Source organism: Leptodactylus fuscus, chromosome 2, assembly GCF_031893055.1.
Source record: "Leptodactylus fuscus isolate aLepFus1 chromosome 2, aLepFus1.hap2, whole genome shotgun sequence".
NCBI lineage: Eukaryota > Metazoa > Chordata > Amphibia > Anura > Leptodactylidae > Leptodactylus > Leptodactylus fuscus.
In genome coordinates, this window is record NC_134266.1 from 842,411 (window position 1) to 870,382 (window position 27,972).

The following is a 27,972-nucleotide window of genomic DNA, read 5'->3' on the forward strand; positions in this document are numbered from 1 at the left end:
GTTTGGATTCCTCTTGCACTCTTCCTGGTTACAGTCCATTCCCTGTAGTTTGATTTCCTCTTGCACTCCTCCTGGTTACAGTCCATTCCCTATAGTTCGGATTCCTCTTGCACTCTTCCTGGTTACAGTCCATTCCCTGTAGTTCAGATTCCTCTTGCACTCCTCCTGGTTACAGTCCATTCCCTGTAGTTCGGATTCCTCTTGCACTCTTCTTGGTTACAGTTCATTCCCTATAGTTCGGATTCCTCTTGCACTCCTCCTGGTTACAGTCCATTCCCTGTAGTTCGGATTCCTCTTGCACTCCTCCTGGTTACAGTCCATTCCCTGTAGTTCGGATTCCTCTTGCACTCCTCCTGGTTACAGTCCATTCCCTGTAGTTCAGGTTCCTCTTGCACTCCTCCTGGTTATAGTCCATTCCCTGTAGTTCGGATTCCTCTTGCACTCTTCTTGGTTACAGTCCATTCCCTGTAGTTCAGATTACTCTTGCACTCCTCCTGGTTACAGTCCATTCCCTGTAGTTCGGGTTCCTCTTGCACTCCTCCTGGTTTCCCCTGCTATGTGTGATGGATTTCCTCTATTCCTGGCTGTCCGTCTGCTGGATCCAGCTCTGCAGCATTACACACTTGTATGTTGGCTCAGACCTGGGGATTGCTATTGTGGCTGGTGCTGTGAAGGCCCCTGTATTCTGATGTGTATTAGTGCTCACAGCAGCACAGAGGGGCGGGCAGATCCTTGCAATGATTCCCACCCACTGGATCTCTGTGGATTGTAAATAGCTGGAGGAAGCAGAGACAGGCGGCAGCAGGGCTGGAGAGCAGAGGTAAGCACACACTGCCGGCTATTCCATCAGTCTCTGGGTCACTCCATTGTAAGAGGCTGCAGGACTGGAAGGAGAGAAAGTGGAGGATAATGGGAGACGGAGGAGAGAGACGTCCTGCGGGCAGAGCAGTGATAGGGACAACTACTACTCCTAATGTCCAGGGGGGAGGATGAGAGTATGACTGACTGTACGGTAGGAGGAGGAGGACGTATAACCTATATACTGCCCTGGGAGACCAGATCTGGCTGCTGTATGTTGTGCACTGTCTGTATCCCGTATGTCTTTGTGTTGGGATCCCACATGTTACAATGGCCTCTGCATACAATATTTTCAGGATACATCTGTCTCTTCTGGACCATTGTAATGTGAAACTAGACTCGACATTCAATGGTGAATCCGTCACTGAGGTTTCCTGGTTCATCACACACAAAACACCTGCAGGAATCGTGGGCAGGCCTGGAAATTGGGAAAAGGGCAGATCTCCCAGAGGGGAAAATGCCTTACACCCTTTCCCAGTGGTCACAACAGGCTCCCTCACTGCTGCTTCCACGTCAGCCTCATAGACATCCACAATTTGTGCTGCGTGGGCCACATCCTTGGGCTCCCGATCCATTACAAACTGGCGTACTTCAATGGCACAGACATGCAAACACTGAACCTGGACAATGAATTCTTCTGGGATAGAAATTGACAATCCTTTGATTCAGTGTTGGAAGTAGATCCTGAGGCCATCCATACATCCTAGTGGGTCCACGTTGTAGATTCCAGAATTTTTTGCAATATGCTTCCTGGAAGAGGTGCCCATTGCTCCCTGGGTAGATGGTAATGTCTGCAAGTCTGTTGAAACCCTCTTAGATAAATGTCCAGGTTCTCATTTGTGTCTATCCGGCCGGGGTTATACATCGTTGTCTCCCTGGACTCAGAGATCTAGAGAGTAGAACCTGCAGTTGGAGTCAGCCAACTCTAGTTGGTTCTGTCTTCCATCTTCCCATTCATCATCTCCCGTTCTGTCTGGCGTTCTCGCAACACAAGCTGTAATCTGGTCTGTGGGTCACAATCTATGAGCAGATGGAAAAGTAATGGCTCACTTGTGATGAACAGACCCTCAGTTATGGACAGACCATCAGTTATGGACAGACCATCAGTTATGTATCTTCAGTCATGTATTTTACTTCTCTGTAATATTGTTACGTTCGTGTCTATGCCCAGACACAGAAAATGGACTGCAGATTGCACCGCTAAGGGAACAGGGGTAGGAAACTTTCCCTGACACTACGGCGGCTGGCTAGGCCCTGCCTGCGGGTGCTGGTCGGCTGTACCCAAGCTAGCCTTGGCCCCAACAACTCCTGGCTCTCTAAACACGGAGACCTATCTGATAGATAGTGAGAGAGCTAAAAGAGAGTTAGGGACTGGGGATACAAAGGGGGTCACCCCTAAAGAAACCAAGGTGCAGCTGCAGACAAAACAAACAGGATGGGATGTGCTGAACAACAGACACGCAGCACAACACAATACACAACAAGAGAATGAGGAGAGGGACAGTGGAGAGGTGAGGAAAGGGTTACGCAGGACTGGGGCAAAACACTGGAACCCAAACCTCACAAATAACCAGATAGTGCCGGGGAACCAGGACTGAGGACAGGGGAGAGTAGAAGTATTATGACTGTTCTTAGTTATTTGTTTTCAAGGATGGAGGCCTGGGTGTATATCACTAATGACATCACTCTGAGAGGCTTTAGATAGATATAAAAAGGGTAAAGTGCGTTATAGTAGAAATTTAGGGTAAGATGTTCCTGAAGATGTGTCAGGCTCACTCCTTTGTTTCCCTCCTTAGGTCCAGGGCTCTCACAGCTAAAATATTAATTAAAAGACCATGGTCCTTTCCATCAATGAGCCACCGAGGATGGAGATGGAGAGAAGCCACATGGCGGCCAGGATACTAGACCTCACCCTGGAGATGATCTACTGGATCACTGGAGAGGTGAGAGTCTCCCAGGACATGGCTCTTATCTCTAGGAATAAAGCAGGTGAATGACTGGACAGGTGAAGGATTCTTAGACTCTCTGTAGTGACCTGTAGTGTCTCACCATACACAGGATTACACAGTAGTGAAGAAGTCGTCTGGTGAGTGTGTGACACCCCGTGTGTCAGGAGGATGGAGCAGGACCCCGAGCCCCATCACCGAGTCTCCACCACATTCACTGAGACATGAGCAGAAGATCCTAGAACTTACCAGCAGGATCACTGAGCTGCTGAGCGGAGAGGTGAGCGCTGCTGGGAATGGTGGGACCTTCTACAAGAACTCCAAGGAGGGCTCTGGGGATGACTGTGTCATTGTGTTGTCAGGTTCCTATAAGGTGTCAGGACGTCACTGTCTATTTCTCCATGGAGGAGTGTGAGTATTTAGAAGGACACAAGGATCTGTACAAGGAGGCCATGATGGAGGATCAGCAGCCCCTCACATCACCGCTGGGTAAGAGGAGACCTTCCTGATAGAGGAGACCAGGTATGAGGTCCCCGAGATTCCCCCATCACCTGCTCATCACATATAGACAATGTATTCAGTCACTGTGTATATTCCCTATAGATGGAGCCAGTCACACAGAGCCACCACAGAGATGTCCCCGTCCTCCATATCCCCCGGAGTGTAAAGAAGAAAACCCCAACGTCCCTCTGGATCGTCAGGTAGATTTGGCAGCAATTTTTGAAAAAGTTTCCATATATTGATGCAATGAAATTTCTTATTAAACTACTAAAGTGATTTCTTGTTTCCTAAGTGTAAAGTGTACCTCCGATTCTATTGCTCTTCTCATGGTGATGTCTCAGATGACTCTTCTCTGCTGCTCTCACACCTGCACAGTTGTTTAGTGAAGCCATGGATGATTACTCCAGCTTCACTGTGCGTGCGCCTGGGTCTGGTGTATGTGCACTGAGGCTGAAGTTTACTCCTTTGGCCTAACTGAAGATCAGCGCTGGTGCTGGGCATACAGGAGCTGAGTACAACAGATATAATAGCCCTCTATGCCCCTACACACAGTATAATGGCCCAGTTATGCTCCTGCATACAGTATATTGGCCTCTTTTTGCCCTCATACACAGTTTAATGACCCCCATTACTTCTGTGAGTGGTAAGTAAAGACGTAATCTGTAGCACCGCTCGCTCTCTGGGCTGTCACCAAGCAATTCCATCTGGTTAGTGCTAGCATTCATTTTGGACCCTCAGTGGGTCCTCTCAGAAGCTCCGAGCCCTGGCCAGATGGTGACACAGGCGCCCATCCAGTCTTCTGGTGCTGTGGAAGATTTTGTAACTAGAGAAGAAAAAAGCCATATCTAGGGGAAGGAAAACAAAGTCATCTACAGAATACAGACTTTGGTTTTTGCATTTGATTGTATAAGATGTCACCATTTGATTGATATTTGTATAAAATCGGAAGTCCACTATACCCTTCACCTGTCTGAGCAGGAAATAAGGATTAGTGTGGATAAGTGTAGAACATTGCCATGAAAATAACAACACAATGCCAGTCAGATGCCTCTAAGACCAATAGATTACTGTTGTGTAGTAGAAAAGTAGTCGTACTGTTGTATTGTGTAGAGTCAAGGGTAGAAGAGAAGGCTCGGCCATCCACTTCACGATAGTCCTGGCCGTCCTCATCAGGATAATCTCGGCTGTCCTCATCAGGAAAGTCCTGGCCATCCTCTTCAGGTAGCCCATGGTCGTTGTCTTCAGGATAGTCCCGGTTGTCCTCATCAGGAAAGTCCTGGCCGTCATCATCAGAAAAGTCCTGGTCATCCTTTTAAGGATAGTCCTGGCCGTTCTCTTCAGGTAGCCCACGGTCGTCCACTTCAGGATAGTCCTGGCCGTCCTCTTCAGGTAGCCCATGGTCGTCCACTTAAGGATAGACCCAGCTGTCCTCTTCAGGTAGCCCATGGTCGTCCTCATCAGGATAGTCCCGGCCGTCTTCTTCAGGTAGTCCACGGTCGTCCTCTTCAGGATAGTCCTGGCCGTCCTCTTCAGGTAAAGTCCACAGTCGTCCTCTTCAGGATAGTCCTGGCCGTCCTCTTCAGGTAGCCCACGGTCGTCCTCTTCAGGATAGTTCTGGCCATCCTCTTCAGGTAGTCCACGTCGTCCTCTTCAGGATAGTCCTGGCCATCCTCTTCAGGTAGCCCATGGTTGTCCACTTCAGGATGGTCCCAGCTGTCCTCTTCAGGTAGCCCACAGTTGTCCTTTCCAGGATAGTCCCAGCTGTCCTCTTCAGGTAGCCCACGGTCGTCCACTTCAGGATAGTCCTGGCCGTCCTCTTCAGGTAGCCCATGGTCGTCCTCTTCAGGATAGTCCTGGCCGTCCTCTTCAGGTAGCCCATGGTCGTTCTCTTCAGGATAGTCCTGGCCGTCCTCTTCAGGTAGCCCACGGTGGTGCACTTCAGGATAGTCCTGGCCGTCCTCTTCAGGTAGCCCATGGTGGTGCACTTCAGGATAGTCCTGGCCGTCCTCTTCAGGTAGCCCACGGTGGTGCACTTCAGGATAGTCCTGGCCTTCCTCTTCAGGTAGCCCATGGTCGTCCTCTTCAGGATAGGCTCAAATCATTTCATGAAATAAAATTACAATTATTAGCGTTGATTTGTAAAATACTTGGTTAAATGTTGACACCAGATAAAAATTTAACCCGTTAGGGTCATTGATCTATCTAGGACTTTTCGACTTTCATCTTGATATTTGATATTCTAGGGCTCCTTGTTCTTCTATACTTACTTCTTTAATGTGGATTCTTGTAGGAAACTTCCGGTGAAGGAACACGTAGACTGGAAGAGCCCACATCGGTGTCAGTGGATGGTAAGAGCCTTACGTAAATCTTGTATTTTATTCCACCCTTTTACATTGTAGGGTGAGTTTAGGCGGAAATACTACTGGATTCAGGTGACCCCAACCTATTGTCAGGATCCAGGTGTATTGCTTTGCCCATTTTGTTTTTATCTGCCCTGTTCCAAGATGGAGAAGACTGCTTCTTTCGGCACACCCAGTTCCTGCTTGGGCTTTGCTTAAAAAGCCTCACCTGCTGCTGCTTAGTGCCTCAGTATCAGCACTGGTTTCTGGACTTTGGCTGCTGAACCTGCCTCTTCTGGCTTTGGGACCTTGACTGCAGAACCCCTCTCCCTCCTGGCTCCTGGACTCTGGCAGTGGAACTCTCTCTCCTGGCTTTTGGACTCTGGCAGTTGAACTCTCCCTCTCTTGGCTCCTGGAATCCATGACATCGCTACAACACCTGCATGGACTTGGATAAGTTGTCTGCACTCTGTTCCTACATACCATTTGAGCATTGTCTGAACTCTGTTCTTACATATCGTGTGAGCCTGTGTCTAAACTCTGTACCTGCACAAGATAAAGAACATTATTGACTGTATATTGTTGTGCTAGTCTGTTTACGGGCCGGTGGCTCAAGGTATCCCCAGATTAAGGAGTATCATTACACCTATCTGTCTACGGGGCTGGGTTGATGTGTTGGGTTCTAGTCACACACTCCCCTTAAAGGGGCTGTTTTGACTAGGGTTAAAATCTTTAAAAAAACTACGCTCTTGTGAAAAAGGTCTAAGTCCATTTCTGTTTGTATACCGTACACTGGACAGTGTATATATGGGAGTCCCCTACAGGAGAACCCTCTCAATCAGAAAACCACCCCATATGTGCTGTTATTGCTCTAGCAGAGTCAAGATATTCGTAGCCATTGATCTCAGAGGGTTCTTTCTGATGAGACAATCACTTTAACTCTTGGAAGTGGAAGATTCCTCTTTTTAGAGCTTAGGGGCCCTAATATAGGAGTGGATATACTGCCATTTTTCTTTAGAAATATTTTTGGTTTGTTTTTTTCAGGTGAAGACTGTATGGGACTGGTTAATCTTCAGCAGCCAGAGGAGAAGCCACATTCATGTTCAGAATGCGGAAAAAGTTTTAACCATAGATCATCTCTTGTGAAACATCAAAGAATTCACAATGGAGAGAAGCCATATTCATGTGCGGAATGTGGGAAATGTTTCAACCAGAAAGCAGGTCTTGTAAAACATTGGGTAATTCACATCGGAGAGAGGCCATTTTCATGTACAGTCTGCGGGAAATGTTTTGGAAAGAAAGGACATCTTATGACCCATCTAAAAATTCACACAGGAGAGAAGCCATTTTCATGTGAGGAATGTGGAAAGTGTTTTACCCAGAAAGCAGCTCTTGTAAAACATCGGATCACCCACACAGGGGAGCGGCCATTTTCATGTACAGAATGTGGGAAAAGTTTTGGCGCAAAATCGGGTCTTTTGGCACATCTAAAAACTCACACGGGAGAGAAGCCGTTTTCCTGTTCAGAATGTGGGAAATGTTTTTCCTCAAAGTCAGGTCTTGTGGTGCATCTGAGAATTCACACAGGAGAGAAGCCATATTCATGTCCAGAATGTCAGAAATCTTTTGCCAATAGATCATTTCTTGCGCTACATCAAAGAAATCACATAGTAAAGAAGCGATTTCCATGTACGATATGTGGGAAAAGTTTTACCCAAGGTTCTAGTCTGGCAGCACATCGGAGAATTCACACAGGAGAGAAGCCATTCTCATGTGCGGATTGTGGGAAGTGTTTTACCCAGAAAGCAGCCCTTGTAAAACATCGGATCACCCACACAGGGGAGCGGCCATTTTCATGTACCGAATGTGGGAAATGTTTTGGCGCAAAATCGGGTCTTATGGTACATCTAAAAACTCACACAGGGGAGCGACCGTTTTCCTGTTCAGAATGTGGGAAATGTTTTGCCTCAAAGTCAGGTCTTGTGGTGCATCTGAAAATTCACACAAGAGAGAAACTATATTCATGTCCAGAATGTGGGAAATCTTTTGCTGATAAATCATTTCTTGCGCTACATCGAAGAAATCACATAGGAAAGAAGCGATTTCCATGTATGATATGTGGGAAAAGTTTTACCCAGAGTTCAAGTCTTGCAGCACATCGGAGAATTCACACAGGGGAGAAGCGATATTCATGTCCAGAATGTGGGAAATGCTTTACCCAGAAATATACTCTTGTGGGACATCTGAGAACTCACACAGGAGAGAAGCCATATTCATGTCCACGATGTGCGAAAAATTTTACACATAACTCAAATCTTATAAAACATCTGAAAACTCACACAGAGGAGAAGCCACGGTCAGAAACTGATGTATAGCCTAAATACCTGACTACAATACAGAAAACCTTTACTGCCTCAGCCAAATTCAATTGACAACAGATGGGCAACATGGCGACCCTGAAATCATTATTTTACACTGCGGCTTTCTCAGACCCCAGAGTATAATAAACAGAGGCCTGGGAGAAGAAAATTTCGGGTTTCAACTGAACCTGTAACTTTTGGGGTTTGCCATTCATGAATCTCTATTATACTCTGGGGTGTGAAGACAAGCGAAGGTCCAGGGGAGGTGTGAAAACTTAGTAAACACTGGTACTCACCTTACCTCATTTCTCCTAGGTTCCCCTGCGGTCCTCTTCTGGCCTGCTGGGTGAAGTTATAGACCTGGTGGACTGTGGAGGCCTGTGATTGGGCCTCAGCGATCATGTGGAGAGCGCTGATGTCATGATGTTGAAGTGCCCCACTTGACTATTAAGGCCCAATTACCGGCCAGAAGAGGACACGAGGGTGCCAGGAGAGGTGAGGGAAGGTGATCATCAGCGATTCTTATGTTTCTTCACCTCCAGAAGAGTCTCCAGAGTATATTAGAGATTTCTGGGTGGCAAACCCCAAAGGTTTCTTTGTTGTTTTTCCTGTACTTTGTATTGTTTCTGCTGTATTTATTCTGTTGGTCTGTTCAGTAGTCGGACATCAATCTCTCTATTTTATATTAAAAATAATCCCATCCTTACCATATATACTCGAGTATAAGCCGACCCGAATATAAGCCGAGGCCCCTAATTTTACCACAAAAAACTGGGAAAACTTATTGACTCGAGTATAAGCCGGGGGGGGGGGGGATCCACCATTGCAGATAAAGTCTGGTCATGTGTATTGCAGCTCAGTAACTCCATGGGTATCATAGTAATAGCAGTTAACCCCATCATGTCCCTCACATTAACCCCCTGTGTGCCCCATATACGAGTTACTGATATGTGGGACATATGGAGGTAATAATTAGGTATCTTCATAATTAAGGTCATTTATTAGTCCCCTCATGTGTCTCACATATTAGTAACCCTTATATGGGCCACACAGGGGTTAATATGAGGGAGATGATGGGGTTACCTGTTATTAATGTGAGGCACATGGAATTACTGAGAATAAATTAATAAGCCCAATGCCTGACATTACTAGGACTAGTGACCCCTGCAGGTACCTGTGTGTTACTGTCACATTACTGCAGCCTCCTCTCCTCCATATCACAGACATTACTAGGACTAGGGACCCCTGCAGGTCCCTGTGTGTTACTGTCACGTCACTGTGGCCTCCTCTCCTCCATACCACAGACATCTTCTATAAGACACAATGACTCCCGGCCACTGACTTATCTGCAGATGTTACATTCTAGTTTCTACAGGACCTTTGATGACATCACAGTCACGTGACCTACATGACAAAGCCAATCACAGAGCAGTAGCACTAAAGGACCTCGCCCTTCGTTTAATTTATGCAGGTCCTTCAGTTCTCTGTGCTCCGTGGTTCCTGACTCGAGTATAAGCCGAGGGCATAAAAACTGTGCTGAAAAAGTCGGCTTATACTTGAGTATATATGGAGTATATATATGAAATATATACGAAAACATGGAATCAAAAACAACCAAAAAGTGAAAATGGAAATCAATAAATGCAAAGTGTTTTTTATTGTGCAAAATTCACAAAACCGTAATCAATGTAAAAAAAAGTCATCATACCGACCCCGGGCAAAAAAAAATGTAAAAAACTGCGGCTTTTCTCTCCTTCCACCAAAAATAAATGCAGTTTTTCACTGTGTTGTGATAGTTACCTGCGGTGTAATATGTCTGACCATTATCATGTGTGTCTGGTCCAGGCAAGGTCTTAACCCTTTGTTCTCCCCACCATAGGTTTATACTGTTAGCACTGGTGGACCTGACCCTTTTTCTACCACCAGGGGTTTGGTCGTACAGGACTCGGCCTTCAGCCATGTGATGGGCATTCTTTAGGCGGCTGTTATACGGATGTCATATTCACATGCCCAATTTTCTTTTTATTCTGATGGTTTCCTATAACAATATATAAATCATGTTCTATTTTTTGTCCATTTTCTCAGATCCCTCAAAATACTCAAATGTAGAGACAGACAATTTGGTCCATGTCTGTTTTTATTATCGCTCGAGCTGTGATCTTGGCAGGGTGTGAAAGCTGGGAACATTTTTCTGGATGGTAAACCAGAGATCCAGCCATGTGAAGTGACCACGCCCCTTTGACACTTACAACATCTCTACATATAACATTCTGTCTAATACCATCCACACAAATATCCGCAGTGGACATGCTGCGATTTCAAAACCATCAATTAAAGCAGAAAGTCTGCAAAAAGCAGTGCAGGAAAAAACATTTCCACTGAGTTTTTTTCCCAGAGCATACCGACCTATAAAATATCGGTAACAGGTTATTTTGGTGGCACAGTGAAGGCTGTAAAAACAAAGCCCATAAGGAAATCGCACAAACACAGTTGGTCTCCAATTCCACCCCATTTTTCCGCCTCCCCAGTAGATCGTACAGAATATTACAAGGTAGTCACCGTATGGCTCTGTCAACGGAAATATAAAAAAACGTTATGGCTCTTGGAAGGAAGGGTGTCAAAAACTAAAACCGCCTGTGATGGGAAAGGGCTAATAACCCAACAACCCCCTGACCTGCTCCCATAACCCTCACCTTCCACTCACGGCCTGTAACATTGAGAGTAACTTTTTGGCTGAGGCCTCGCCCGGATTTTTTTGTTACAAATTCTGTTGCATTTTTTTGAGCCAAAGCCAAGAATGACTACAAGAGGAAAGAGAAATATACGGGAAGTTCTTCTTCTTCTCCCTCCTCCTCAATCCACTCCGGGCTTTGGCACAAAAAGAAAAATAGCAGCAAAATCTGCCACCAAAAAAGCTGCGTTTTTGCAACATGGGGCCCCAGCTTTAAAGTTTGGTCGATGACCCTGAAATCCATAAGCAACTTAGGCCTGAGCACTTACAAGAACCTCTGCAGCCCCTTAATTCTTACCAGTGTTCGGGAGTATGTAAAATACTTGTCAGGGATTTGTATTTGTAATTAAGATATTTTTAGGAAGTATTTTAGGTATTTTAATGACTGTCTAAATTCAAACAAATGTTGTAATGTAAATGACCCACCTCACTGCACTTAAAAAAAACCCAACAGCGCCAGTCACGTCATCACTCTCGTTTCTCGTATCTCGTGCGAGGTGCGATGAGAGGAGGGAAAATTCCAGCGCCTTCCAGCAATGCAAGTCCATCTTGTCATGAAGCGTGATTTATTCTTAGTTTTTAATCATCCCGATCGCGTAATCCATTCTGTAAAATTACTTTAAAAATGGAGGAAAATCGTTATATCAGTGATGGGGACGCAACCGACAATGATTCAGATCTTGCACACCCGCATCTCCCTGCAATTTTGGATGGAACTTTTTCCTGCAAGGCCTGTGCAGACAAGCTAATCACAGGTCAAATAAACTCAATGTCCAACGTCCTTAAGCATTAATGGGAAGTTATTTCATGACATCAGGGTTTGGTTTTTATTTTATAATCCCCAACCCTGGACGTACGGTTTAGGGGTGCGTGAGCTGAAAGTGATAAAAGCCTTTTCCTTTTTTTTTTGAACGATTTATTTTTTACCGCCCTATTAAAAATGTAAATAAAAAAACCATTTCAAATTACAAATTAAATATAATTATATAAAATATAATAAAACAAGTAAAATACCTTCAAAGAATTTTCTCACGTGTCCCGAGATTCACGAGAATTGACGAGAATCCCTCCCGCGCTGCGTTAACTTGTTTATTTATTAGTGATAAAAAAAGAACAATTTCTACGTTTTTACTTGTTTTTTTTTTTTAAAAAAAGTATCCGATCAGGAATCTATTACTGTCTGATTATGTCATATACTCAGTTGCTAGGGGTGATCTTTAAAGAGAACCTTTCAGGGTCCGGGGCGCCGACAGTGCGCTGAAAACCCATGCCCCAAACCATGAAAGGTCCTCTTTAAGGAATACACAGTCCAAGTAACAAGGCTTCTGCCTAGAAGGAGCCTTCACGCCTTGGCTCAGTGTGGAGATGGAGCTACACATGTGGATATAGACAGTATAGTGTCCAGGCTGGAGGAACCATTACAGGCCCCGAGCAGGTAAAGGGGCCCGGGCATAGGATTATCCCCTCTGGCTCAGGAATACCTGTGAGGAGGACGCTCTTCTGGCCTGAACCGGGTGACACTGAGTAGATGCCCAAATCTTACTACAAAGGACTCTTATACAGAGCAGCGATCCAGCACAGGTCGTCCTCAGGGTCAGGGGTCAGCAGATTGGGCTAGGCTTGACCTTTCTTTATAAATCACCTCAACCGCGACTACTGGAGAAGACTTGGCACCCGACAATACAGTGGAGGAGCGGAGGAGACGTCTGAGGGGAGACATGATGAGGAGATGTTGTCCGGTCTTAGGACAGACCCCAACTCACTACTGAAGGACCTGCACACTCTCTAGGAGGGAGGGGGCAAATCTGGCAGATTCTAGAACCTTCAGAGGCATCAGCAGACGCCATTGGCTGGAAGGATCATGTGACAGACTTTTGGCATGTACCATTACTAGAAGGAATAAACCAATATTTATGCAGACAGAGCAATGTGTCATGTTGGTCATTAGGTGGCAGCAGCACAGTAAACCTAATGTAGTGTAATGTGATGGCAATAGGAAGCCATTGCAGACTATTATTTATAGGGATCCAATTATTGGAATCCCTTTTTTCTCCCTAACACATAGGAATAGTCTTAAGAAAGTCTCTTCTTACCTTTAGATGTCTTCTCCGCGCCGCCATTCAGTAGAAATCCCAATTTTCTTCTGTATGCAAATGAGTTCTCTCGCAGCACTGGGGGCGTTCCCAATATTGTGAGAGAAATCTCCAGCACCGCCTCCAGCTTCTTCTGGAACGGCCTCTCTCCGTGTCTTCTTCCATCCTGGGTTTCAAACTTTTAGGCCTCGGGCAGAGCCAACTGCGCATGCCCATGGCCAGGGGCGTAACTACCGTGGTAGCAGTGGAGGCAGCTGCCACAGGGCCCGGGACACTAGGGGGCACTAAGGGGCCCGGTGACAGCCGCTACCGCTGCGGATTTATTTATTTTTTAAAATAAACCGTTACCTGCTGGTGTAACTCCAGCACGTAATGCGCCCTATTACTGCAGCGCCGGGGGCTGCCTGAGGATGGAGAGGAGCTGCCTCCTCCACAGTCCATCTTTTAACAGTAGTAAAGTCAGTAATTGCTGCCTTCACTACTGCACCCATGAAACTTCTATCTCCTGTCCGCAGTCCCCAGGCCCTGTGCTGGCATCTATACTAGTAGATTGAAGGACCTGAGATATGACATCATCATGACGTCATCAAAGGTCCTTTAATCTACTAATATAGACTCAGTGTCTTTTGTGGGCGGAGCTTCCTGGATTGTACAGGTCTGTGTACAATGGGGGGAATGGGTTAGGGGCTGTGAGCAAGAGGGGTACATGGGTGTGCAGGCTGTGTGTGTGAAAGTCTGCACCCCCATTCCTTCCCTTCTCACACACAGCCTGCACACCTATGTACCCCTCCTACTCACATTCTGCACCCTCCATTCTGACCTATGTGAACAAGAGGAGGGAATGGGTGATGTAGGAGTGTGGTAAAATGGAGAGTTCCCCCCTCTTCCTCGCACACAGCTTGCACACCCATTTCCCCTCTTGCTTATACACACCCTGCACCCCACGTCACCCTCTTATTCACAAACAGCCTGCACACCCATGTACCCTTCTTGGAGGGGGCCCCATGTCAAAAGTTCGCCACGGGGCACTGCCATTTCTAGTTACGCCATTGCCCGTGGCCATTTTCTTCTGGCCGCTTACACATTGATCTTCCTGGTCCCAGTGACAGTCCATTCCCTGTAGTTCGGATTCCTCTCGCACTCTTCCTGGTTACAGTCCATTCCCTATAGTTCGGATTCCTCTTGCACTCTTCCTGGTTACAGTCCATTCTCTGTAGTTCGGATTCCTCTTGCTCTCTTCCTGGTTACAGTCCATTCCCTATAGTTCGGATTCCTCTTGCACTCTTCCTGGTTACAGTCCATTCTCTGTAGTTCGGATTCCTCTCGCACTCTTCCTGGTTACAGTCCATTCCCTGTAGTTCGGATTCCTCTCGCACTCTTCCTGGTCCCAGTCAATTCCCTGTAGTTCAGATTCCTCTCGCACTCTTCCTGGTTACAGTCCATTACCTGTAGTTCAGATTCCTCTTGCACTCTTCCTGGTTATAGTCCATTCTCTGTAGTTCGGATTCCTCTTGCTCTCTTCCTGGTTACAGTCCATTCCCTATAGTTCGGATTCCTCTTGCACTCTTCCTGGTTACAGTCCATTCTCTGTAGTTCGGATTCCTCTCGCACTCTTCCTGGTTACAGTCCATTCCCTGTAGTTCGGATTCCTCTCGCACTCTTCCTGGTCCCAGTCAATTCCCTGTAGTTCAGATTCCTCTCGCACTCTTCCTGGTTACAGTCCATTACCTGTAGTTCAGATTCCTCTCGCACTCTTCCTGGTCCCAGTCAATTCCCTGTAGTTCAGATTCCTCTTGCTCTCTTCCTGGTTACAGCCCATTCCCTGTAGTTCAGATTCCTCTCGCACTCTTCCTGGTTACAGTCCATTCCCTGTAGTTCGGATTCCTCTCACACTCTTCCTGGTTACAGTCCATTCCCTGTAGTTCGGATTCCTCTTGCACTCCTCCTGGTTACAGTCCATTCCCTATAGTTCGGATTCCTCTTGCTCTCTTCCTGGTTACAGTCCATTCCCTGTAGTTCGGATTCCTCTTGTACTCCTCCTGGTTACAGTCCATTCCCTATAGTTCGGATTCCTCTCGCACTCTTCCTGGTTACAGTCCATTCCCTGTAGTTCGGATTCCTCTTGCACTCCTCCTGGTTACAGTCCATTCCCTATAGTTCGGATTCCTCTTGCACTCCTCCTGGTCACGGTCCATTTCCTGTAGTACAGATTCCTCTCGCTCTCTTCCTGGTTACAGTCCATTCCCTGTAGTTTGGGTTCCTCTTGCACTCTTCCTGGTTACAGTCCATTCCCTGTAGTACAGATTCCTCTTGCACTCCTCCTGGTCTCAGTCCCTTCCCTGTAGTTCGGATTCCTCTTGCACTCTTCCTGGTTACAGTCCATTCCCTGTAGTTCGGATTCCTCTTGCACTCTTCCTGGTTACAGTCCATTCCCTGTAGTTCGGATTCCTCTTGCACTCCTCCTGGTCACGGTCCATTCCCTGTAGTTCGGATTCCTCTCGCACTCTTCCTGGTTACAGTCCATTCCCTGTAGTTCGGATTCCTCTCGCACTCTTCCTGGTCCCAGTCAATTCCCTGTAGTTCAGATTCCTCTCGCACTCTTCCTGGTTACAGTCCATTACCTGTAGTTCAGATTCCTCTTGCACTCTTCCTGGTTATAGTCCATTCTCTGTAGTTCGGATTCCTCTTGCTCTCTTCCTGGTTACAGTCCATTCCCTATAGTTCGGATTCCTCTTGCACTCTTCCTGGTTACAGTCCATTCTCTGTAGTTCGGATTCCTCTCGCACTCTTCCTGGTTACAGTCCATTCCCTGTAGTTCGGATTCCTCTCGCACTCTTCCTGGTCCCAGTCAATTCCCTGTAGTTCAGATTCCTCTCGCACTCTTCCTGGTTACAGTCCATTACCTGTAGTTCAGATTCCTCTCGCACTCTTCCTGGTCCCAGTCAATTCCCTGTAGTTCAGATTCCTCTTGCTCTCTTCCTGGTTACAGCCCATTCCCTGTAGTTCAGATTCCTCTCGCACTCTTCCTGGTTACAGTCCATTCCCTGTAGTTCGGATTCCTCTCACACTCTTCCTGGTTACAGTCCATTCCCTGTAGTTCGGATTCCTCTTGCACTCCTCCTGGTTACAGTCCATTCCCTATAGTTCGGATTCCTCTTGCTCTCTTCCTGGTTACAGTCCATTCCCTGTAGTTCGGATTCCTCTTGTACTCCTCCTGGTTACAGTCCATTCCCTATAGTTCGGATTCCTCTCGCACTCTTCCTGGTTACAGTCCATTCCCTGTAGTTCGGATTCCTCTTGCACTCCTCCTGGTTACAGTCCATTCCCTATAGTTCGGATTCCTCTTGCACTCCTCCTGGTCACGGTCCATTTCCTGTAGTACAGATTCCTCTCGCTCTCTTCCTGGTTACAGTCCATTCCCTGTAGTTTGGGTTCCTCTTGCACTCTTCCTGGTTACAGTCCATTCCCTGTAGTACAGATTCCTCTTGCACTCCTCCTGGTCTCAGTCCCTTCCCTGTAGTTCGGATTCCTCTTGCACTCTTCCTGGTTACAGTCCATTCCCTGTAGTTCGGATTCCTCTTGCACTCTTCCTGGTTACAGTCCATTCCCTGTAGTTCGGATTCCTCTTGCACTCCTCCTGGTCACGGTCCATTCCCTGTAGTTCGGATTCCTCTTGCATTCTTCCTGGTTACAATCCATTCCCTGTAGTTCAGATTCCTCTCGCACTCTTCCTGGTTACAGTCCATTCCCTGTAGCTCGGATTCCTCTTGCACTCTTCCTGGTTACAGTCCATTCCCTGTAGTTCGGATTCCTCTTGCACTCCTCCTGGTCCCAGTCCCTTCCCTGTAGTTCGGATTCCTCTTGCACTCTTCCTGGTTACAGTCCATTCCCTGTAGTTCGGATTCCTCTTGCACTCCTCCTGGTTACAGTTTATTCCCTGTAGTTCGGATTCCTCTCACACTCTTCCTGGTTACAGTCCATTCCCTGTAGTTCGGATTCCTCTTGCACTCCTCCTGGTTACAGTCCATTCCCTATAGTTCGGATTCCTCTTGCTCTCTTCCTGGTTACAGTCCATTCCCTGTAGTTTGGGTTCCTCTTGCACTCTTCCTGGTTACAGTCCATTCCCTGTAGTACAGATTCCTCTTGCACTCCTCCTGGTCCCAGTCCCTTCCCTGTAGTTCGGATTCCTCTTGCACTCTTCCTGGTTACAGTCCATTCCCTGTAGTTTGGATTCCTCTTGCACTCCTCCTGGTTACAGTCCATTCCCTGTAGTTCAGATTCCTCTTGCACTCCTCCTGGTCCCAGTCCCTTCCCTGTAGTTCGGATTCCTCTTGCACTCCTCCTGGTTACAGTCCATTCCCTGTAGTTCGGATTCCTCTTGCACTCCTCCTGGTTACAGTCCATTCCCTGTAGTACAGATTCCTCTTGCTCTCTTCCTGGTTACAGTCCATTCCCTGTAGTTCGGATTCCTCTTGCACTCTTCCTGGTTACAATCCATTCCCTGTAGTTTGGGTTCCTCTTGCACTCTTCCTGGTTACAGTCCATTCCCTGTAGTACAGATTCCTCTTGCACTCCTCCTGGTTACAGTCGATTCCCTGTAGTTCAGATTCCTCTTGCACTCCTCCTGGTTACAGTCCATTCCCTGTAGTACAGATTCCTCTTGCACTCCTCCTGGTTACAGTCCATTCCCTGTAGTTCGGATTCCTCTTGCACTCTTCCTGGTTACAGTCCATTCCCTGTAGTTTGGGTTCCTCTTGCACTCTTCCTGGTTACAGTCCATTCCCTGTAGTTTGGGTTCCTCTTGCACTCCTCCTGGTTACAGTCCATTCCCTGTAGTACAGATTCCTCTTGCACTCCTCCTGGTTACAGTCCATTCCCTGTAGTTCGGATTCCTCTTGCACTTTTCCTGGTTACAGTCCATTCCCTATAGTTCGGATTCCTCTTGCACTCCTCCTGGTTACAGTCCATTCCCTGTAGTTCGGATTCCTCTTGCACTTTTCCTGGTTACAGTCCATTCCCTGTAGTTCGGATTCCTCTTGCACTTTTCCTGGTTACAGTCCATTCCCTGTAGTTCGGATTCCTCTTGCACTTTTCCTGGTTACAGTCCATTCCCTATAGTTCGGATTCCTCTTGCACTCCTCCTGGTTACAGTCCATTCCCTGTAGTACAGATTCCTCTTGCACTCCTCCTGGTTACAGTCCATTCCCTGTAGTTCAGATTCCTCTTGCACTCCTCCTGGTTACAGTCCATTCCCTGTAGTACAGATTCCTCTTGCACTCCTCCTGGTTACAGTCCATTCCCTGTAGTTCGGATTCCTCTTGCACTCTTCCTGGTTACAGTCCATTCCCTGTAGTTTGGGTTCCTCTTGCACTCTTCCTGGTTACAGTCCATTCCCTGTAGTTTGGGTTCCTCTTGCACTCCTCCTGGTTACAGTCCATTCCCTGTAGTTCAGATTCCTCTTGCACTCTTCCTGGTTACAGTCCATTCCCTGTAGTTCGGATTCCTCTTGCACTTTTCCTGGTTACAGTCCATTCCCTATAGTTCGGATTCCTCTTGCACTCCTCCTGGTTACAGTCCATTCCCTGTAGTTCGGATTCCTCTTGCACTTTTCCTGGTTACAGTCCATTCCCTGTAGTTCGGATTCCTCTTGCACTTTTCCTGGTTACAGTCCATTCCCTGTAGTTCGGATTCCTCTTGCACTTTTCCTGGTTACAGTCCATTCCCTATAGTTCGGATTCCTCTTGCACTCCTCCTGGTTACAGTCCATTCCCTGTAGTTCGGATTCCTCTTGCACTCTTCCTGGTTACAGTCCATTCCCTGTAGTTTGGATTCCTCTTGCACTTTTCCTGGTTACAGTCCATTCCCTGTAGTTCGGATTCCTCTTGCACTCCTCCTGGTTACAGTCCATTCCCTGTAGTTCGGATTCCTCTTGCACTCTTCCTGGTTACAGTCCATTCCCTGTAGTTTGGATTCCTCTTGCACTTTTCCTGGTTACAGTCCATTGCCTGTAGTTCGGATTCCTCTTGCACTCCTCCTGGTTACAGTCCATTGCCTGTAGTTCGGATTCCTCTTGCACTCCTCCTGGTTACAGTCCATTCCCTGTAGTTCAGATTCCTCTTGCACTCCTCCTGGTTATAGTCCATTCCCTGTAGTTCGGATTCCTCTTGCTCTCTTCCTGGTTACAGCCCATTCCCTGTAGTTCAGATTCCTCTCGCACTCTTCCTGGTTACAGTCCATTCCCTGTAGTTCGGATTCCTCTCACACTCTTCCTGGTTACAGTCCATTCCCTGTAGTTCGGATTCCTCTTGCACTCCTCCTGGTTACAGTCCATTCCCTATAGTTCGGATTCCTCTTGCTCTCTTCCTGGTTACAGTCCATTCCCTGTAGTTCGGATTCCTCTTGTACTCCTCCTGGTTACAGTCCATTCCCTATAGTTCGGATTCCTCTCGCACTCTTCCTGGTTACAGTCCATTCCCTGTAGTTCGGATTCCTCTTGCACTCCTCCTGGTTACAGTCCATTCCCTATAGTTCGGATTCCTCTTGCACTCCTCCTGGTCACGGTCCATTTCCTGTAGTACAGATTCCTCTCGCTCTCTTCCTGGTTACAGTCCATTCCCTGTAGTTTGGGTTCCTCTTGCACTCTTCCTGGTTACAGTCCATTCCCTGTAGTACAGATTCCTCTTGCACTCCTCCTGGTCTCAGTCCCTTCCCTGTAGTTCGGATTCCTCTTGCACTCTTCCTGGTTACAGTCCATTCCCTGTAGTTCGGATTCCTCTTGCACTCTTCCTGGTTACAGTCCATTCCCTGTAGTTCGGATTCCTCTTGCACTCCTCCTGGTCACGGTCCATTCCCTGTAGTTCGGATTCCTCTTGCATTCTTCCTGGTTACAATCCATTCCCTGTAGTTCAGATTCCTCTCGCACTCTTCCTGGTTACAGTCCATTCCCTGTAGCTCGGATTCCTCTTGCACTCTTCCTGGTTACAGTCCATTCCCTGTAGTTCGGATTCCTCTTGCACTCCTCCTGGTCCCAGTCCCTTCCCTGTAGTTCGGATTCCTCTTGCACTCTTCCTGGTTACAGTCCATTCCCTGTAGTTCGGATTCCTCTTGCACTCCTCCTGGTTACAGTTTATTCCCTGTAGTTCGGATTCCTCTCACACTCTTCCTGGTTACAGTCCATTCCCTGTAGTTCGGATTCCTCTTGCACTCCTCCTGGTTACAGTCCATTCCCTATAGTTCGGATTCCTCTTGCTCTCTTCCTGGTTACAGTCCATTCCCTGTAGTTTGGGTTCCTCTTGCACTCTTCCTGGTTACAGTCCATTCCCTGTAGTACAGATTCCTCTTGCACTCCTCCTGGTCCCAGTCCCTTCCCTGTAGTTCGGATTCCTCTTGCACTCTTCCTGGTTACAGTCCATTCCCTGTAGTTCGGATTCCTCTTGCACTCTTCCTGGTTACAGTCCATTCCCTGTAGTTTGGATTCCTCTTGCACTCCTCCTGGTTACAGTCCATTCCCTGTAGTTCAGATTCCTCTTGCACTCCTCCTGGTCCCAGTCCCTTCCCTGTAGTTCGGATTCCTCTTGCACTCCTCCTGGTTACAGTCCATTCCCTGTAGTTCGGATTCCTCTTGCTCTCTTCCTGGTTACAGTCCATTCCCTGTAGTTCGGATTCCTCTTGCACTCTTCCTGGTTACAGTCCATTCCCTGTAGTTCGGATTCCTCTTGCACTCCTCCTGGTTACAGTTTATTCCCTGTAGTTCGGATTCCTCTCACACTCTTCCTGGTTACAGTCCATTCCCTGTAGTTCGGATTCCTCTTGCACTCCTCCTGGTTACAGTCCATTCCCTATAGTTCGGATTCCTCTTGCTCTCTTCCTGGTTACAGTCCATTCCCTGTAGTTTGGGTTCCTCTTGCACTCTTCCTGGTTACAGTCCATTCCCTGTAGTACAGATTCCTCTTGCACTCCTCCTGGTCCCAGTCCCTTCCCTGTAGTTCGGATTCCTCTTGCACTCTTCCTGGTTACAGTCCATTCCCTGTAGTTCGGATTCCTCTTGCACTCTTCCTGGTTACAGTCCATTCCCTGTAGTTTGGATTCCTCTTGCACTCCTCCTGGTTACAGTCCATTCCCTGTAGTTCAGATTCCTCTTGCACTCCTCCTGGTCCCAGTCCCTTCCCTGTAGTTCGGATTCCTCTTGCACTCCTCCTGGTTACAGTCCATTCCCTGTAGTACAGATTCCTCTTGCTCTCTTCCTGGTTACAGTCCATTCCCTGTAGTTCGGATTCCTCTTGCACTCTTCCTGGTTACAATCCATTCCCTGTAGTTTGGGTTCCTCTTGCACTCTTCCTGGTTACAGTCCATTCCCTGTAGTACAGATTCCTCTTGCACTCCTCCTGGTTACAGTCGATTCCCTGTAGTTCAGATTCCTCTTGCACTCCTCCTGGTTACAGTCCATTCCCTGTAGTACAGATTCCTCTTGCACTCCTCCTGGTTACAGTCCATTCCCTGTAGTTCGGATTCCTCTTGCACTCTTCCTGGTTACAGTCCATTCCCTGTAGTTTGGGTTCCTCTTGCACTCTTCCTGGTTACAGTCCATTCCCTGTAGTTTGGGTTCCTCTTGCACTCCTCCTGGTTACAGTCCATTCCCTGTAGTACAGATTCCTCTTGCACTCCTCCTGGTTACAGTCCATTCCCTGTAGTTCGGATTCCTCTTGCACTTTTCCTGGTTACAGTCCATTCCCTATAGTTCGGATTCCTCTTGCACTCCTCCTGGTTACAGTCCATTCCCTGTAGTTCGGATTCCTCTTGCACTTTTCCTGGTTACAGTCCATTCCCTGTAGTTCGGATTCCTCTTGCACTTTTCCTGGTTACAGTCCATTCCCTGTAGTTCGGATTCCTCTTGCACTTTTCCTGGTTACAGTCCATTCCCTATAGTTCGGATTCCTCTTGCACTCCTCCTGGTTACAGTCCATTCCCTGTAGTACAGATTCCTCTTGCACTCCTCCTGGTTACAGTCCATTCCCTGTAGTTCAGATTCCTCTTGCACTCCTCCTGGTTACAGTCCATTCCCTGTAGTACAGATTCCTCTTGCACTCCTCCTGGTTACAGTCCATTCCCTGTAGTTCGGATTCCTCTTGCACTCTTCCTGGTTACAGTCCATTCCCTGTAGTTTGGGTTCCTCTTGCACTCTTCCTGGTTACAGTCCATTCCCTGTAGTTTGGGTTCCTCTTGCACTCCTCCTGGTTACAGTCCATTCCCTGTAGTTCAGATTCCTCTTGCACTCTTCCTGGTTACAGTCCATTCCCTGTAGTTCGGATTCCTCTTGCACTTTTCCTGGTTACAGTCCATTCCCTATAGTTCGGATTCCTCTTGCACTCCTCCTGGTTACAGTCCATTCCCTGTAGTTCGGATTCCTCTTGCACTTTTCCTGGTTACAGTCCATTCCCTGTAGTTCGGATTCCTCTTGCACTTTTCCTGGTTACAGTCCATTCCCTGTAGTTCGGATTCCTCTTGCACTTTTCCTGGTTACAGTCCATTCCCTATAGTTCGGATTCCTCTTGCACTCCTCCTGGTTACAGTCCATTCCCTGTAGTTCGGATTCCTCTTGCACTCTTCCTGGTTACAGTCCATTCCCTGTAGTTTGGATTCCTCTTGCACTTTTCCTGGTTACAGTCCATTCCCTGTAGTTCGGATTCCTCTTGCACTCCTCCTGGTTACAGTCCATTCCCTGTAGTTCGGATTCCTCTTGCACTCCTCCTGGTTACAGTCCATTGCCTGTAGTTCGGATTCCTCTTGCACTCCTCCTGGTTACAGTCCATTCCCTGTAGTTCGGATTCCTCTTGCACTCCTCCTGGTTACAGTCCATTGCCTGTAGTACAGATTCCTCTTGCGCTCCTCCTGGTTACAGTCCATTCCCTGTAGTTCAGATTCCTCTTGCACTCCTCCTGGTTATAGTCCATTCCCTGTAGTTCGGATTCCTCTTGCACTTTTCCTGGTTACATTCCATTCCCTGTAGTTCGGGTTCCTCTTGCACTCCTCCTGGTTACAGTCCATTCCCTATAGTTCGGATTCCTCTTGCACTCCTCCTGGTTTCCCCTGCTATGTGTGATGTATTTCCTCTATTCCTGGCTCTCCGTCTGCTGGATCCAGCTCTGCAGCATTACACACTTGTATGTTGGCTCAGACCTGGGGATTGCTATTGTGGCTGGTGCAGTGAAGGCCCCTGTATTCTGATGTGTATTAGTGCTCACAGCAGCACAGAGGGGCGGGCAGATCCTTGCAATGATTCCCACCCACTGGATCTCTGTGGATTGTAAATAGCTGGAGGAAGCAGAGACAGGCGGCAGCAGGGCTGGAGAGCAGAGGTAAGCACACACTGCCGGCTATTCCATCAGTCTCTGGGTTTTGTTCTATTTTTCAGCAGCAATGTAGGTTCCCTTTAAGAGTCTGCAGTACTGGGGGACTGACTGGGAACAATATGAAGTGGAGGGTAAATGGGAGACGGAGGGGAGAGACGTCCTGCGGGCAGAGCAGTGATAGGGACAACTACTACTCCTAATGTCCAGGGGGGAGGATGAGAGTATGACTGACTGTACGGTAGGAGGAGGAGGACGTATAACCTATATACTGCCCTGGGAGACCAGATCTGGCTGCTGTATGTTGTGCACTGTCTGTATCCCTGTATACTGGTCCTACAAGTTACAATGCAGGAAATGTATTATCCATCTACGCCGGTTTTCGGGGGGTTCATGTGTGATAATTCCTCTTCGCTCCGCTCACCACTTGCAGGACACCTTACAGTATATTTATTATACGCCAGAGTTCACTTGTTAAATCTACCGCCCTGCGCCTGTCGGGCCCTTTGTTAGGACTGGTGTACGATACGTGAGTGCGGACTCCACATAGAGCTTGGCTGGAGGTTCGGGGTCATCTCACTGGTAAACCCCTGTATTAGTGGAGCACCTGCACTGACTGGCTGACTAGTGGCGCCTCTGTGCTGTATAGTGCGGTACTACATGTCCTGTATGTCCCTTATAGGTGCCTACTCCTATGGACGCCAGGTGACAGCGGCTCCATGTTATTTTTCGAGCGCGCTGTCTACTCTACAGGCCCCGAATACGCTGCAGTCACCATCATAGACAGTGATTTACAGCTTCTCTGTGAAGTCTCCTATATCTATACTAGTCCCTACAAGGCCGTGGACCCGGAGGGTCCTGAAAGTCTCGCTCTCCCATTAGAATAAACCGATATCTAGATGGGTCGGAGTAGTTAGGACCCTTATGGGTTTGGTGTTGTGAGCTTCAGGTTACGACTGATATCATCATCTGAGGAATCTTATTTTTGGGGACATTTTTGTCTTTCCCGTTATGTTATGGTCTTAATTTACAATGGTCATCCTGAAACCCATTAATATTAATATAGCTATTAACGTGAGGGACCGAGGTGGTCGTGAGAAGGTGACAGGCAGAGTGCTGGAGTCCCACTATATCCGCCCCAGATTCCTGACTTATGTGTGGTCCAGGGCCGGTCTGGAGTAGCCTCAGCGTAAGTGCGAGTCACAGGACAGAACAGATCCAAGAAATGAGGAGGTGTCGGGGTCTGTCCTGTAACCCTGAGACCGGTGAGCAAATTGTGCTTGTGTTTTTGTGTGGCTGCTAGTAAGCCACATGAATAGTAAGGTGGTTACTTCTGTTTAGTTAGTTGCTCGGACAGGCAGGAATTTGTAATATTTTTGCCTGAAGTGAAGGTTTATTTATTGTTCCTGTTTTTTCTAAATTATCCAGTTTGTGTCCCAGTTTTGACTGTTTGGGTCCGCACCACATTGTATACTATGAGTAGTCCCTCTAATTCCTGATCAGTGATACAATCCAAGATGTTCCTCCAGATGTGACTTGGACTCATTCCTTAGTTTCCCTTCTTAGGTCCAGGAGTCTCGCAGGTACAAATTCACGTGAAAGACCATGGTCCTTTCCATCAATGAGCCACCGAGGATGGAGATGGAGAGAAGCCACATGGCGGCCAGGATACTAGACCTCACCCTGGAGATGATCTACTGGATCACTGGAGAGGTGAGAGTCTCCCAGGACATGGCTCTTATCTCTAGGAATAAAGCAGGTGAATGACTGGACAGGTGAAGGATTCTTAGACTCTCTGTAGTGACCTGTAGTGTCTCACCATACACAGGATTACACAGTAGTGAAGAAGTCGTGTGGTGAGTGTGTGACACCCCGTGTGTCAGGAGGATGGAGCAGGACCCCGAGCCCCATCACCGAGTCTCCACCACATTCACTGAGACATGAGCAGAAGATCCTAGAACTTACCAGCAGGATCACTGAGCTGCTGAGCGGAGAGGTGAGCGCTGCTGGGAATGGTGGGACCTTCTACAAGAACACCAAGGAGGGCTCTGGGGATGACTGTGTCATTGTGTTGTCAGGTTCCTATAAGGTGTCAGGACGTCACTGTCTATTTCTCCATGGAGGAGTGGGAGTATTTAGAAGGACACAAGGATCTGTACAAGGAGGCCATGATGGAGGATCAGCAGCCCCTCACATCACCGCCGGGTAAGAGGAGACCTTCCTGATAGAGGAGACCAGGTATGAGGTCCCCAAGATTCCCCCATCACCTGCTCATCACATATAGACAATGTATTCAGTCCCTGTGTATATTCCCTATAGATGGAGCCAGTCACACAGAGCCACCACAGAGATGTCCCCGTCCTCCATATCCCCAGGAGTGTAAAGAAGAAGATCCCAATGTCCCTCCAGATTGTCAGGTAGATGAAGAATTTTTTTTAATTTTATAAATGGCATAATTATGTTGGGCAACTCGGGAGTTATTATACTGATTGGAGCCACTGGGGTGCATTACATTGTTGGGTCCATTGGGGAGCCACTGGGGTGCGTTCTACTGTGTGTGGGGGCAGCTGGAAAGCATTATACTTTTGGGGTGCTGGGTGGGAACTTTAGAATGGGGTAACTTTGAGGCTGCCTTCACACTGTGCAGTTGTGGTGCAGTTTTTGGTGGGGTTTTTACATTTTACAAATGAAACAAATGTATTTGGGTTTTCTGGCCCTGAAAGGATTTCCCATACTGATGGCACATGGACCCAGCGAAGATCAGCTGTTGCGGCAGCTTCCAGGGGTTGGTGATGGGGAGTCTATGCAGAATGTCCATACTCCAGTAATAGGCGCATCGCTGTAATTCTCTGGAACCCCCGATATACAATGTATGGGCCGATCCATGGGGGGGTCCATACGTCAGACCCCCACAGGTCACTTACTGGAGACCTGTCCTGTGGATGGCTCATTGGTATGAAACATTTTTTGGGTACAGAAAACTCCTTTTTCACCTGTATGTTCAAAAACACTAAAAATAGCAAAAAAGGAAAAAAAATGCAAAAACTGCGAGGACAAAATACAGGAAATATTCAGAAAAATATCAATATTTTTGCCCTTAACATCCAGGTCTCATGCACATCCCCTCCCCCACCATGTCTGTTTGGCCTGGACTTTTCCTCCTTCTTGGATGTCTCCTTCTTCTCCCTCCCCCTCTCCTTGATCCCTGATATTATCTATACTGTATTTACTCTGGGGTTAACCCTTAGCACTCTGTGCCATGCAGTGAGCAGAAAACCTGGCATCAGATCGGGCCAGCAGCGAAAGGGTTACAGGGAGGGGTATTACCTAAGATAAGGCGGCTTTGCGTAACCCTTTCACTGCTGGGCTCCATCCCAACGCCTGCTCGTCTGCTACCTGTGCCATGCTGGGTGTGAAGGGTTAACAGTAGATGGTATGGCGCCCATGCTGTGACCTGATAACCTCTATGGCCCCTACACCACATGGGCACCTGGCAGCAGGTTTATGGGTGGGGGGCCCCTGGGTGGCAGAGCTTCTGTGGGCCCCTTTATGTCGCACCTCATACAGCGGCAGTGTGTTCCTCTAAAAGATGGGACAAAAAATGAAATTGGATTTGGTTTTGCTGCGGCCGAACTGCTGGAACCGCTGAGGGCCTAACATAACATAATATAGCCTTCAGAATAGATGTCACGGGGGTAGCTGGTGGGGAGTCTGCGGTACAAGAGTATAATGGCCCCCATATCCCCACATACAATATAATGGCCCCCCTATATCCCCACATACAATATAATGGCCCCCCTATATCCCCACATACAATATAATGGCCCCCCTATATCCCCACATACAATATAATGGCCCCCCTATATCCCCACATACAATATAATGGCCCCCCCATATCCCCACATACAATATAATGGCCCCCCTATATCCCCACATACAATATAATGGCCCCCCTATATCCCCACATACAATATAATGGCCCCCCCATATCCCCACATACAATATAATGGCCCCCCTATATCCCCACATACAATATAATGGCCCCCCTATATCCCCACATACAATATAATGGCCCCCCTATATCCCCACATACAATATAATGGCCCCCCCATATCCCCACATACAATATAATGGCCCCCCTATATCCCCACATACAATATAATGGCCCCCCTATATCCCCACATACAATATAATGGCCCCCCTATATCCCCACATACAATATAATGGCCCCCCTATATCCCCACATACAATATAATGGCCCCCCTATATCCCCACATACAATATAATGGCCCCCCTATATCCCCACATACAATATAATGGCCCCCCTATATCCCCACATACAATATAATGGCCCCCCTATATCCCCACATACAATATAATGGCCCCCCTATATCCCCACATACAATATAATGGCCCCCCCATATCCCCACATACAATATAATGGCCCCCCTATATCCCCACATACAATATAATGGCCCCCCTATATCCCCACATACAATATAATGGCCCCCCTATATCCCCACATACAATATAATGGCCCCCCTATATCCCCACATACAGTATAATGGCCCCCTTATGCCCTTACACACATACACATAATTATTATGGCCCCGGTAATGCCCAAAACGCAGTATAATGACCCCTTTATGCCCTTATACATACACATATATACACACACCCCTTATAACAGGCCCCTTATGCCCCTTATGCCCACAGACACAGTATAATGCCCTACTTATGCCCGTATACATACACATACAGTATATACACACACAAACACAGTATAATGGCCCCTTAT

At 47.5% G+C, this 27,972-nt stretch overlaps 2 protein-coding genes across 2 annotated transcripts in view; both read left to right on the plus strand.

Moving 5' to 3' along the window:
- The first annotated feature begins 789 nt into the window (after positions 1-789).
- LOC142193533 (uncharacterized) lies at positions 790-3,753 on the plus strand. The gene is made up of 6 exons (XM_075262504.1): positions 790-820; positions 2,691-2,801; positions 2,917-3,084; positions 3,167-3,293; positions 3,408-3,505; positions 3,598-3,753. The coding sequence occupies exons 2-6, from the start codon at positions 2,694-2,696 to the stop codon at positions 3,751-3,753; spliced, it is 657 nt and encodes a 218-aa protein (XP_075118605.1). The 5' UTR covers positions 790-820; positions 2,691-2,693.
- A 1,621-nt stretch (positions 3,754-5,374) lies between these two features.
- Positions 5,375-27,972, plus strand: part of LOC142193534 (uncharacterized) — a 47,437-nt gene continuing 24,839 nt past the window's right edge. Inside the window, exons 1-9 of the mRNA XM_075262505.1 lie at positions 5,375-5,380; positions 5,596-5,653; positions 6,689-8,013; positions 8,320-8,380; positions 23,140-23,183; positions 24,777-24,887; positions 25,003-25,170; positions 25,253-25,379; positions 25,494-25,591. Coding sequence (XP_075118606.1) covers positions 5,375-5,380; positions 5,596-5,653; positions 6,689-8,013; positions 8,320-8,380; positions 23,140-23,183; positions 24,777-24,887; positions 25,003-25,170; positions 25,253-25,379; positions 25,494-25,591 — 1,998 coding nt within the window. The remainder of the gene's footprint in view (positions 5,381-5,595; positions 5,654-6,688; positions 8,014-8,319; positions 8,381-23,139; positions 23,184-24,776; positions 24,888-25,002; positions 25,171-25,252; positions 25,380-25,493; positions 25,592-27,972) is intronic.

What these genes read in the sequence shown, in the direction of transcription:
- LOC142193533 (XM_075262504.1), top strand. Translation starts at nt 2,694, where the DNA reads ATGGTCCTTTCCATCAATGAGCCACCGAGGATGGAGATGGAGAGAAGC. An exon ending in CTGAGCTGCTGAGCGGAGAG is followed by an intron (nt 3,085 to 3,166) that starts GTGAGCGCTGCT and finishes TTGTGTTGTCAG; the next exon opens with GTTCCTATAAGGTGTCAGGA. An exon ending in GCCCCTCACATCACCGCTGG is followed by an intron (nt 3,294 to 3,407) that starts GTAAGAGGAGAC and finishes TATTCCCTATAG; the next exon opens with ATGGAGCCAGTCACACAGAG.